At 44.1% G+C, this 13,592-nt stretch overlaps 2 protein-coding genes across 2 annotated transcripts; one reads left to right on the top strand and one right to left on the bottom strand.

Annotated features, from left to right (window-relative positions):
- Positions 1-72: 72 nt before the first annotated feature.
- NDUFB8 (NADH:ubiquinone oxidoreductase subunit B8) lies at positions 73-3,035 on the bottom strand. Its single transcript, XM_085229596.1, has 5 exons — positions 2,852-3,035; positions 2,588-2,714; positions 2,210-2,309; positions 1,003-1,158; positions 73-304 (listed from the first exon to the last, which is right to left on the bottom strand). The coding sequence occupies exons 1-5, from the start codon at positions 2,949-2,951 to the stop codon at positions 212-214; spliced, it is 576 nt and encodes a 191-aa protein (XP_085085722.1). The 5' UTR covers positions 2,952-3,035; the 3' UTR covers positions 73-211.
- A 98-nt stretch (positions 3,036-3,133) lies between these two features.
- Positions 3,134-12,003, top strand: HIF1AN (hypoxia inducible factor 1 subunit alpha inhibitor). Its single transcript, XM_003208001.5, has 8 exons — positions 3,134-3,353; positions 4,401-4,651; positions 5,805-5,953; positions 6,944-7,089; positions 7,589-7,695; positions 8,084-8,147; positions 8,380-8,490; positions 9,569-12,003. Exons 1-8 carry the CDS (start codon positions 3,186-3,188, stop codon positions 9,611-9,613), a joined length of 1,041 nt encoding a protein of 346 aa, XP_003208049.1. The 5' UTR covers positions 3,134-3,185; the 3' UTR covers positions 9,614-12,003.
- The last annotated feature ends 1,589 nt before the right edge of the window (positions 12,004-13,592 follow it).

Here is a 13,592-nt window from a genome sequence, read left to right as displayed (position 1 = left end):
GAAAAATGGCAAATAACATTTAATTCCATTGGCCATTGCTTCACCTTTTCAAAACAAAAGACAACTAGCACAATAGGTATCACTGATATATTTCACTGCAGTTAGTGGTTCAGTGTTGAAGAACAAGCATTAACTTATGCTGCAGTGAAAACTAAAGAAGATGCCAACCCCAGCAGAGCTGGTGCAGGATAAAAAGCACTTCCAGCAGCTTTCAGATTTTGTAGTGCGTCACAACTGGTGGCTCTTTATCGGGGTCCCCTCCTTTCTCCAGATACAGATCATTGAAGGGATACTGCTTCGGTCCCTACAAAGACAAAAACAGCAGCAAATACACCACATTCAAACAAGCAACATAGGAGGTAAGGAGAAAACATCTCATTCGACTTCCCCCCAGTCTCCTCTAAGACCCCTAACCTTCCCTCCTTAAAAAAGAAGGCATGTCAGCCACTCCATAAATTTCAATGTAACTGCTTCAGTAGGAATATCAGATCAGGAAATTCAGACATTAGAGGTTGGGTTGTTTTTTGCAAAAACCCAAGCCCTTCAACAGGGAAATATTTAATCAACCAACAGTTCATCTTGCAGTGTGAGGATAACACATTGCAAGAACTGTTTGCTTGTTTGTGTTCAGACTCGTTTATCAGTACTATTCAAAATGATGCAGATCATTGGAGAGAATGAAAAACACAGGGCTAGAGAAGAGGAAAAATGCATTTCTCATGCACATTGGCACACAGGCAGGAGAAAGCCTAGACCAAAGGAGGGATCCTTTAAGAAAATTAAAAATTAGTTCCCTCTAATGAGAACTGCTCATTATGGAACCACCTGTGACCCAAACTGAGCCAGCCAACAGAGTAACTTAGGTTGAATGAAGCGTCTCTTGCTGCCAGCAGGGTTTCACATCCACACTCACTCAACTGCAGCAGAAAATACTCTTTTGGCCATCAGCAGTGACAAGCAGCACAGCTATTTTCCCTCCCTCTACCCAAGAGTATCACTCACCACGGGCCTGTAAGATGGATAGATCTCTCCAAGAGCAAACATGACCAGCATGGTACCCAAAAAAATCAGGAAATGGTTGCGCATAGTATGCCATGGAACTGGAGTAGGGGATGTATCAACACGGTTCCGAATGTACATGTCAAAGTCCCAGTGCATCTAAAGAATAACAACAGCAAAGAAGGACACAGATTTACCAGCAGTACTCAAGCTGCTTTTACCTAGAACTATTTACAACATTCTCAATCACAAAACTGCTAGAAGTTACCTTTAATCTCCACCACACAAGTGGAGTTAAAGCCACAGAGGTAGTTATTGCTTACAGTAAAACAAGGCTCCAAGTTCCATCCTATGTCTGTACCTGGCAATCATGCTTAATTATAAGACAGGAACAATGTTTATTTATATGCATAATCACTCCGCCTTAGATTTATTCCCCAGCACTGCTGAGAAGTCACAGCAGAAACTGGGACCCTTTTTTTATGAAAGATCAGTCACACATCCAAACAGAACTAGCAGCTGTATTCCAAGCAAAGAAGCAACCACCTGCTATTTGGAAGCTGGTTCCTCAAAGCAGGTAAAGCACCTGCTGCTACTCCATAAGAGTAAGGGCAGTAGGAAGCCACCTCAAGTAGTAGTAAGAGCCAGTTCTTACAAATAAAAATCTTACCCATCCTAAGGGCAGCATTACCTATACGAGCCTTCACATGCTGACCAGCACAAAAATACAGAATCACCACAAGGTTTTCTATGCGGTGGCTCCTACAGACACTGCAACATAGACTTTAAACTCTACTCTGTGATACACATGTTGTAAGCTCTTGCATGTTTATACTACGATGTATTACATACACATGCTTATATAAACAATACTTCTAGTAAAAAGAGCTCAAGTCAACTACCAAACTCAATAATAACAGCTAGATTCCAATCCTTCACAGAAAGGCCACATACTAACAGAAACGCTACTCCTGATCAGGAGCTTGAGGAGCTTAAGATAATGCAAGTTGACGTAGATGCTTTATTTGAGCACGTTTCTCCTGATGGTCACAGTCTTTACTTCTGACTGTCCCTGTGCTGCGTGTAACACCCCCGTGCTTGTGGATGTGTTTGAACAAGGAATTACAAAGCAAGCACAGTAAGGATGCCCACGTAATGCCATTCAGTAACAGCAGCACTGATGCCTGAACGCTGTTGCAGATGTTCTCACCGGCTCTCCCCAGTTGCGCCTCAGGTCCGGCTGGTCCCACTGGTACCAGGGATCTCGCTCATGTGCGGACTTATTAGGGAGCATGGGATAATCACCATACCTGTGAGAAACAGACAAAACCTCACACCTTCGAGAAATCTGCATGAATTTTGGCACGTTTGGCACATAATATACATCGGTATATATATATATGTATATGTATATATGTATATGGATCCAGGTGCACAGATACGTTTTTAAGCACACACCTACACTAACCCACCTACCCACCGCTGCAATACCCACGCGATGCCTCCCAAGTCTGCACGCACGCAGCGGTGAGGACTGCAGCAGGCTGCAGCCAGACCCCGGCCGCAGGGGCAGGGGCCCCCAACTCACCCGAAGCCGTCGTCAGGGTAGGGCTGGTAGTCCTCCACTCGCATGTTGTACTTCTTGGCGGCGGCCGCCCGCTCCTCCGCCGTCCGCGGGTACGGCCCGGGCAGCTGATCCTTGGTCAGACCCGAAGCTGGAGGGGAGCGGCGCGGTGGGCGCGGGCCCGGCCGGGAAGGGCGCAGCGCCCTCACAGCCCGCAGGCCTCAAGGACACCGCCCATCCCTCCGCCGCCCATCCCGCCACGGCCCCCCACTCCCGGCCGCCCCTTACCCGCCCGTGCCCCTGAGGGCACCGCAGCGGCGGCCCGCGCCGCCCTCAGCCAACTTGCTGCCTGCCGCCAGAGGACACCGCCACCCCCGGCTGCCGCCATCGCCCCGCCGCGCAGCGCCGCCGACGGTGGCTGGCAGGGACAGAAGGGACGAGAGGAAAAAGCGAGAACCGGGACCGGCCTTCCGCCAGAACCGCCAGAACGCAGGGGGGCGCCGTTAGCATCTATTCCCTTCTGCCGCCTCCATGGTGCCCCTCTCTTCGCTTCCGGCGTTGCTGAGGGCGAGCATCTTCCGCTTCCGGTTTTCTAGTTCCGGGTTCCCCTGCCGAGGCGGTGATGGCGGCGGCCTCTTCCTCCTCTTCCTCTTCGGCGGCGGGGTGCCGGGACGGCCCGGTGGGGCCTGGCTGGAGCGACTCCCAGTTCCGCCATTACTCTTTCGAGACGCGGCCCATCCCGCGCCTCAGCCACAGCGACCCCCGCGCCGAGGAGCTCATCGAGAACGAGGTGAGGCGGGGAGCGGGCGGCGCTGCTCCTCCGGCCATACGGAACGGGGCCCGCGGGGCAGCTTATGGGCTACGGGGCTCTCCTGGCGCCGGTGCCATCCGTTCCGCCTCCCGACTCGTCCCTCGGGGCTGCCGCTTCTTCGCTCTGCGTGCCCCGCTTGCCCCCTTCCCCCGCGGACTTGCAGTCCGCCAGGTTCCCGGTCCCGTTATTTGTTATTATTCCTTTTGGTGCTGCAGCCTCGGCTTTTGTACGTGTAGGCGCTTTTGCTTTATTTACTTCAGTTTTTTGAGAGGAAATCGCGAAAATACTGTGTAAAACCGTGTGCACGCAGTTATTCTTGAAGTGAGTGTGGCCACAGATGTGAAGTTTGCATTGCAGTGGCTGCGCATCTGTTGGTTCTGGAGGACAAGCTCAAAGTTTGGTAAGATTGCCAGGTTTGGGGCCAGCAGTCCGGCAGGAAGGGGTGTTGTGCTTGCACACTGTGAGAATATAGCAGGTGTCATTCTTGTTTACGTCTGTTACTGTTTATAACAGGAAGACAAGTAACATTCTTTGCCTTACTTCTCTAGTGGTTTTTTGGGTAGAAGGGATGGTATAATCTCAGGTCTTGGTTGTATTTTGCAGTTATTCACCATGAAAAAAGAGATAAACACTTTCTCTGGATTTAGAATTACTTTTTTTGCCAGTATTTATCCCTTAGTAGTTAGAGCTGGAAATGACGAGGCAGAATTTACTGTTTCCTTGCTACGTGACAGAACCAAGCAAATCTGAAACAGTCCCCAGCTTCTGTTTGCCTAACCTCCCATGTTAGAGATTAGCTAAATAGATAGCAGTCTGTCCTGTTGCTACTGTGGGAGCAGCCACCACTTACTTAAGACTTCCTGTTGTGTTTTGTGTGTTTTTCTTTCCGGGCCAAGGCATGTCATTGCTCTAAGTGCCTTTTCCAATTATCTATTTTAAAAGAGAGTTTGTAGAGTTGCAGTAACAAACGTGATCATTTTCAAGTCTAAAAGATCCTTAATCGGTGAATTTCCTGTTTCTCTCCAGGAGCCAGTCGTGCTGACGGATACAAATCTGGTTTATCCTGCCCTGAAATGGGACCTGGACTACCTCCAGGAAAACATTGGCAATGGGGACTTCTCAGTGTACAGTGCCAGCACACACAAATTTTTGTACTATGATGAAAAGAAGATGGCCAATTTTAAGAATTTCAAACCCAAGTCAAGTAGGGAAGAGATGAAGTTTGCTGAGTTTGTGGACAGACTTCAAGAAATACAACAAAAAGGGAGTGCTGAGAGGTAAGTGATGGGCAGAAATTCCACCATTTCTTCAGGTCTCCACGGGGTACATTTCAGTGAGCCTGGTGATAAAAACCTTTCAAACTTCATTTTTATAGGCATTTCCTGCATAACTGCCATTGACAGCAGCTGTGTTAGCTTAATAAAGAAATACGTGCACTTAGTTCATGAAATTATTCAAACTGTTTTCTTCTCTCTCCATACTGGAGTTTAAGCAGAGGAGGCCTTACGCATCACTTGACTTTGGCAAACTGTGGTATTGGTAGAGGAGCTTCTTTAACGATAAAAAGGTAGAGGTTGTAGAACTTAACCTTTTTACAGAATACTGAGGTAAACTGTCTTAACTTTTTCTCGCAGAGATTAGGAAAAGTTGACTGTGTGCTATGAGTTTGTAGGTGATGTCTGCCTACCGCTAACAAATCTGTAAGTTGCTGAACGGAGCTCTGTTCTCTATAGAACGTACCCATTAGCCACTAAAACCTCCTGGTTAATTTCATCTGTCACCAGCCACCTAAAAAGACTTATGAATGCATAGTTATGTCTTAATTTGAGGCAGCTCTGTGTGTCCATGTCCACTGGTTTCTGTGCCTTTCCTTTCTTTTTCAGCTTTAGGTGTATTTTCTTCTAAGAGAGGAGGCAGTCCTTAAGCTTAGAAACTTGTTTTCCTTTGGGCATCATAGACTTCATCAGTAACACCAAGATTGCTAACACATATGTTTGATTCAGGCAGCTTGATACTGAAACATGCTGGATTTTTTGAGCCTTTACACATTTCTAGCTCATTGCAGATGATTAATAGTGCTAACATCTATCTGAGGATTATTTGTGAGTGTTTATGTGAGCCTGTCTGTTTAGGGCTTCTTTCTCCTGCACTGTGAGGTAGCGTTTTTGATCTAAAATTCCAATTTTCCCCCTGTGGTTGTTCATATGGAGTTGTGTTCTGCTTCACTGTGTACCAGAAAATCATTTGGCAAACTGTGGGGACTTTTTGAAGCCATTCCTTTTCACAGCCATTTATAGTGCTGTTATAACTCCTAGAGACTTTGTTCTATTTCTTTGTCTTTGAAGTCTTTCTTAAGAGATATAGAGATGCATTTCTGTGTTCATCATAAAGCTTAATATTTGCTTCCTGCCTGTCTTTGGGGAAATACAGACTTTACTTGCAGCAAACTCTGAATGACACAGTTGGAAGGAAGATTGTGGTGGATTTCCTTGGCTTCAACTGGAACTGGATTAACAAGCAGCAGGGGAAACGTGGCTGGGGTCAACTGACTTCTAACTTGCTGCTCATTGGCATGGAAGGTAAGTAGCTTCCTATGACTCAGGGAGAAGATTTGGTCAACAATTCTGTGTTTGAGTTCCCGAAAGTCTTTCAGATGGATTTTTAGCTAGTTCCTAAGTGTTCTTCCCAAGCAAGCAATTGAAAACTTTCAGTTGGAATGGGACTGTTGTCACAACTTGGATTATAAAAAGGAGGAAGCCAAAATGAATAGCTTATTGTGAATGCCTGGAGGTAATCTTCTGCTTGTGGAAAGGCTCTAATTGATACTACTGGGTGATTATTGTGATCATATTTTGAGACCTTTGTTGTTTGAATACTTCAGATACCATAGATCTAAAATGTCTGCAGTCTAAGAGTTTGTAAGATGAGCAAAGTTAGCCTTTTGGACTTTTATTAGAAGTGACCAATGTCTACCCTAAAGGAAGAAACAGATGTGTATAAAATGACTCATTGTATTTTAAGATTTGATTATATTTAAGATCTAGTAGTAATAGTCAACCTTCATAACCGTTACTCAGTGCCTGAGACAGTAGGAGGGGGTTGTATTATGAAGCCCCAATGACAAGGAGGTTTGTTTACTTGTTTTCTTGCAGAATTACTAGGACTTGTTTCAGAATCGGACTATTAGACTCCTTTTCTCTAGATTAATAATAATAATAATAATAAGTTGTAGAATTGACTATAAAAAATTGTCAGCTAAACAGACTACCTTATGAAAAAGCTTCCCATCAACATTTGCCATCTGCTGTTCATGGAGGCAAGCTGGAAATCCTAATCCTGCAGAGCATAAATTGCTGAATATGGATTCAGCGTGGAAATTGTGTGTGGGGTAACAACTGTTCAGTAATGACTGACTGATAAAATGATCAGATTGTAACGTTCCTGGAGTTATTTTGCTTTCTTAGTTTTCTTGATATGGAAGAGTATTTACAGTCTCCAGCAAGGAATAGAACTTGCTTCAGTCTCTCAACTGTGCAGAAGTGTCTTGATTATCTTTTCTCTCTGCACAGGGAATGTGACACCAGCTCATTATGATGAGCAGCAGAACTTCTTCGCTCAGATTAAGGGTTACAAGAGATGTATCCTTTTTCCTCCTGATCAGTTTGAATGCCTCTACCCTTATCCTGTGCACCACCCATGTGACAGACAGAGCCAGGTGAGAGTTGCAGATCTGTTTTCTGCTCCATGGAAAAACAAGGGTATTTGTGAAGATGCTATGTGGAAAGAATCTGTATTATAGTTAAAGCTGCATAGCACTTCTGAGCTTTGCAGCACCCGTGTTCAGATCCATTAACTACTGAATACATTGAGTATAGATGGGAGGACAGAGGTGCTTCTGTTTGTGTGTGGTCCTGATTTGCAGGCGCTAGGATTATCAACTTCTCCCACTGATAGCACATCTGGTCTTCAGCAGGTGCTTCCTCTATTCTGATTCATAGATCACTTGGCCAAAGATGGATTTGCTTGGAGAGAAATTTCAGGACTCCTACTGAGTTGGCGGTACTTTCTGGATATGCAGGAGCTTACTATGGAGTTAAGATGGAAATGGGAATGTAAAAGCCAGAAAGGAAAGATAAGGGGGAATTTCATACTGTGGCCAAATAAGGACTGTCACAGCAGGAAGTTTTAAGTATCTTAATGTTTTGTTGTGTTAGGTGGATTTTGACAATCCCGACTATGAGAAGTTCCCGAATTTCCGGAGCGTGGTTGGATATGAGACGGTGGTGGGTCCAGGGGATGTGCTATACATACCTATGTACTGGTAAGAAAGATGGTGGGACTGCACAGTGACCAACAAGTAGGGGTTAAAAAGTTTTCTTTAAACTCTTGGGCTGGCTCTTAGGAGAATTTTGCTTTGCCTCTTCCAGCAAATACGTCTGTTATATTTTCTGTTATATCTTGGGCCAGCCTGCTTCCTTTAAGATGGGAGTGATAATTTTTCCTGATGTTACCTTGTTGTGTTCTATACTGATGTGCAAGAAAAGGATCTGTATTTAAGAAAGGAGTTTTCCAGAAGTTCTGAGTTCTTCATGCTGGAAGTGTAGGGCCATTTTTGTGCAGTCTGAATTCATTCAGCCAAATGATTTGCCTATAAGCTGTAGAAATATCTTCTCAGTAGTTCTTTTTTTTCTTTTGATCTTTTTGTGCAGGTGGCACCACATCGAGTCTCTCCTAAATGGTGGGATTACCATCACTGTGAACTTCTGGTACAAGGTGAGTACAAGCACCTTCGTACACCTTGGATATCTCTGTTGCAGAAAATTGTTTCAAATAGAACTCTATTGGCACGTGCTGTCATTGTGAGATCTTCTTTGCAACAAACTGTGAGCTTTAATGTTAAAAACTACTTTGTGTTTCATGTGGTGTAAAGAGCTGAGTGACTGGGAGAAGATTGAATAAATTGCCAATTCAGTAAGCATGCAGTGAGCTACTTTTGGTATTTCAGGGTGCCCCGACCCCAAAGAGAATTGAATATCCATTAAAGGCTCATCAGAAAGTGGCGATAATGAGAAACATTGAGAAGATGTTGGGAGAAGCCTTAGGAAGTCCACAAGAGGTACAAATGAGAACCAAATAGTCACTGCTGTCGAAATGGTTGTAGGTTAACGCAAAACTTAAGGTACAATCTGTTTGGCTCTGCTGGTGTTGTCACAGCACAGGTAGGAGAACACAGCTTTACTCTTTTGCTGTAATTGGTTCTTTGTGCTGTCTTCAGAATTCTCCTTGGCTAGAAAAATGCAAACTCCTTAAATTATAATTCTATAGAGGAAAACTACAGGCAATGGAATAACTGTTCTGCTTTATGGAGGAAGATGTACTTTGGCTTTGGGCAGTATCAAGAAAGCGTTGCTTCCAAGCTATCATAAGTCTTCTGTGCAGCAACAATATCCAGTATTGTAAATAAATAAAAATTATCTTATTTTTACCTGTTGAGTTCAAATCTCTTAAATTGGAAATAACTCTTCCATAGTTGTGTGCTTTCCCCTTTATCCCAATCATCTCTGCTCTTTTTTCCCCCAATTTTAATTAACTGATATTTCAAAAGCAGTGGACTAAAGTACTGATATGTGCTTTTGAAGATGTCATGTTGATCTGAAAGTGAAAATACTGGATATGAATATAAATGCTTTCATAGTCTGTATCCCTTACCACTGTGCAGGAACTCTTCTTTAGCTCAATAATGTGAGGTCAGTCCTGTCCCCTGCAATTATCTTGCTACTGTAGCGTGCGTAAGGTCTTCCCATCAGGCAGTGCTGAGAAATAGGAGTGGTCTTGCTGGAAATCTGTACTGGCCTACCTTCCAAGTGACTCCAATGACCAGAGTGGATTTAGTGATGAAGAATATTCCTTCTCTAACATGCAAAAAGCAACCCCTGATGAAGGTTGGCTGCTTTTCATAGCGTGTTCTGAGAAATCATATGCAGGAAAGTGAAAAAAAACGTCAAACCAATACTATGCATGTAGTATTTTGGTGGTATCTGAAGTTGAATATTGTCTGAGAACTCAGGGTGCCCCAGTGCTGATACCCTCTGCCCTTGGGCACTTGACTCTTAAACTGTCTAGATGTGGAAGGAGCATGCTGTGCAGTTGCCTCTTCTGTGTAACTATCTTGTCTGTGTTTTTGCTTTCAACAGGTGGGCCCCTTGTTGAATATGATGATTAAAGGACGGTATGACTAATGCCTGGCTGCCCAGGTGACTGATGTTGCAGCTGCTTTGTTCACAAGCAATGGAAGATACTGAGAGCTAGTATTGCACGCAGCACTTAACAGACTGATGGGTTTCCTGGCCCATCCCTATCCCTGCCCCACTACAATAAAGGGGGCTACTGGAACTGCAATACCGTTAGTACCCCGATCATCCTCCACTGTCATCTAATCGAACCTCCCAAGAAAGAGTCTGCACTTACTGGAAGCTGGATTCATGCTCACTAACTTTTGTTCTTCCTCTGCTCTGTTTGCCACAAAAAGAAGCATGGCTTCTGGCATTCAGATGTTGCTTCAGGATTTTCAGGCATTTGAAGAAGAGTTTGAAGGGGAACTGGGGTTGATTGTGTTTCCTCAGCCTCATGGGGTTTGTGCCTCTCGGCTGGGTTTACATGTTGGTGCCTGCAGTGGATATGGAATGGGAAGTGACAGGTTTCACAGTTCTTTGTTATCAGAGGACCTGTCCATGCTCAACTCTGGCACCTTTTTGTGTAGCAGAAGTGAAAAAGTGAAATGATCTGTGTATGATGAGTAACTGGACAACTGATTCAGTTTCTTTAACTCAAGACATCTGTGCTTGAGACTTTGTACAGGGTAGAGAGGTAAAAGTGAATTAATCAAGTATGTGAGCACCAAATCCTGTGCTCTTCAAATGTCTGTTGTAGGAGTCTAGATAAACCTTCTTCATTCTGTGACAGCAGCTTTGGGGAGTAAAGACTTCTTTCCCACTCTTAAGCTGCAGTGTTTTAAAAGGGGATGAAGCATTGTGAAGTGAGATAGATAAATGTCAGGCCAATCTTTGAGTCTTGACTGATCGAGCCACATCTGAAAAAAAAAAATTCTGTGGTAGTGCTGAGAGAGACAATAGAAACACAGTGTGAGACAGGTACAAAGTCTCCTTTATCCCCATCAGGGATGCCAGCTCCTCAGACATTTTGCCCTTTTTACCAAACCTGCAAAAACTCGAGTGTGTGTGGCTGCACGCATGTGCGCATGTTTGTGTGATGATGTATGGTTCCTGTCCATCAGTTTAATCCATGCCAGTGTGGTGTTCCCTTCCTTGTACAGTCACTTGAAAGAGGTCAGGGCTTTCTGTTTAATTGTGATTAAGTTTATCTTAATCCTTCTTACGTTCTGGAACTTGGCATGGCTGGAAGTGACAAGACCAGGGCAGAGGAATAAGCTTCTGGTTGAGTTCTCAGCAGTCACCCTAAAAAATCATTGTGCTTTCCTCCATCTCTGCTGGGAAAAAAAATAAAAATAAAAATAAAAAAATAAAAATTAAAAAAAAGCAACAACAAACACCTTAGGCTCATATGGAGGCTGGCTTTTTATTCCCCAGGGTGCACTGTAGTGCTGCTCCTGATTTGGAGATAGTGCCAAGGACTTGTATATCTAATGCAGTTGTAATGGGTCCTAAGAGTATAGATGGGAGAAGTATTTCATTAAAGAAAATAGTGAGGGATTTTTTTTTTTTTTTCCTGTTGAGACTTCCCATTACTTTCCCCTTTCTTCAGGTCTTATTCTGACCCAGGATTCTGATAAGTGTTGAGAAGATGCTGCTCGATAAGTGCTCTGGCATTGGCCTCAGGCCTCATCTTTTGCAGAGATAGCTAATGCACCACATGCTGTGAGGTTTTCTTGCACAAAGGTGATAGACTTCTTGAACCGGTGGTTCTAGGGGCTAGTTTTATGGCTGCTTTCAGGTCAGAGCAAATGAAGTGTAATTGGCAGCTACAGAGTCCTTGTTTAGAAAATGTACATGTCACAGAATAGTCTGACTGCCGTGTTACTTGTTGCAGATTCTGCCAAACGAAGGTCACTCACCTGGGTGCTTCTCAATGCTTAGCCTTTGGCAGGTGGGGAAGAAGGCTAGTCTGCTGGCTGGCCCAAAAGAAGGCCTTCCCAGGAGCCCTGGGCACACATGCAGTCTCTGCCCTTGCTTGAAAGATGCTCAAATGAAATCCCATCTCTGTGCTATTTATTTATCACACAGTAGTCTCCAGTACTACGTGTTAGACACCATCAATTCTTGGAGCTCAGGGTGGGAATTCATGTCCCATGTGGAGAGAGAATGGTACTTATGTAACTTTAGGATCCTTTTTATTTGCCAAAGGTCTAACTTTTAAAGTGTCTGAACAGTTTTTGCTGCACTTGACTTTGAAAGCTCATTTACAATGCACTGATGGACTGACTCTCCCCTTCCGTTTTCACCTTGTGCTTTCAATGCCCCTTGCCATGGTATTGGGAAGCTGTGTGTGTTCTCTGCTAGGGGTGTGTGTGTGTGCAGGGGGTGGGGTGTGACAAACACACGGTACCTTCTGAAGTGTAGTTCTTAAATACAACCAATGTTGAACAACAGAACTGTGTGGCTTCTATTTTTGAGTGACTGTACATGAAAGATGTATAAAGGGATGTGCATATGGAGTTACTTTTTGGTCTAATAATGTCACTTTTTTTCTTAGCCAGTAAAGACTGCTAGTCTCAGAAACTTCACAACAGCAATACCAACTGCATTTTCATTATTTACCCCAAGCTCGTCCCCATAAGCCTGACAGGAAAGCTGGGTGTAAGATGGTATCTTTAAAAATTGTTGTAAGGGAACTGTTAAGACACGGCCTAAACTGATTGAGCACCTGGTGTAGGGGGGAGTGGCCAGCCCAAGAACCACAGGTGCAAGCAATTCACCTGTGCCTCCCACCTGACTGAAACGAATGGGTGCTGGGCCCACCCCTCCCTGGGCTCTTTTAAGGGCTAGGCTCTGGAAGGAGAACATCTCCTGGATGAAGGCTACTTTGTGAGGGGGGGTGTTCTGTAGCTGGAGGCCCTATCACCTGTTGGATGAGTTATCTATTTCCTATATGTGATTGTTGTGAACAATGCTTTGCTTGAAATCACATTTATCAGAATCAGTTTTGTAGCTTCCGAGGACTAACAACTTATCAACAGCAAATATTGCTAGGGAAGCAATGAAATTTCTTTCCTGATGATTTAAGTGGTATTGTGCTATGGTCACCGATGGGATCAAAGGACCAAACTATACTATCAGTCTAATGAATTCTTTATCAACTGCTTCTCCTATGTGCATCTTGTTCTCTCTTTGGTTCTTTATGTGATTCATACTTTCGTCAAGGTAATCTAAGTGAAAGGCTTCCTATTTGCAGAGGCACACAACTGTGGGTGGTGGGGTACTCTCAATAAGCTGAAGATGTGGACTATTTTCTGGTGGTAATAACACCACAGTGATCTCAGCATCTAACCATCAGTGAAAAAGCCGTGGCTAAATCGGAACGAATTTCTAGTGTGTAGTAAAATAGGGGAGAGTTGAACAGAAGATAAGGATGTTGGAGGGTGGTAAGAGACGGCTGTCTGACCCTAGGGTTCTGTAACATTCATTCTTTGCACCCTCGAGGGACAGTTTGAATGTGGAGGGAGTAGAAAGACTAGCGGGTATGTTCTCTGTGGCCATGAGCATTCTCCCTTCCTTGCTGTGCCTGCTGGGATCATCACCTCTTTGAATACACAGTTGCTTCTCTTCCACTGGGCATAGTTGTCTGCGTTTGTTTGTTGCTATAGTCTTTCTCTGTGCGTATCTCTTGAGTAATATGCACAGCTGGTACTATAAAGCTCAGAAATGTCTTAGATCGTGCAAAGAAGTAGAGGAAATTATGGTATCAGAACTGTGTCATTTGAAAAAATAGGTCAGATTCTTAGTCTCGTTTGGTTTTATTACCTTGTGATATTTTTCTTTTATTTTGCTCCCCAGTTCTTCTGTTTCTTAAAAACCATTCTTTGTTCTGAAGAAAAAAAGTGACATTTCTTTTATTCCTTGTAGGCCATATCTGCAGGACTTTTCCTGTAAGAATATAAAAGCATGGTGTTTTAGACTGGTGTGCCTTTTTCACTCCTCAGTGGTTTCTAGCACTCGGTGCCTGGAGGAGAAGGAGGCCAGG

The sequence above is a fragment of the Meleagris gallopavo genome, chromosome 8 (genome assembly GCF_905368555.1).
Source record: "Meleagris gallopavo chromosome 8, MGAL_WU_HG_1.1, whole genome shotgun sequence".
NCBI classification, from domain to species: Eukaryota; Metazoa; Chordata; class Aves; order Galliformes; family Phasianidae; genus Meleagris; species Meleagris gallopavo.
Note: the sequence above shows the minus strand (reverse complement) of the source record. Positions and strands in the feature narration are given on the sequence as shown.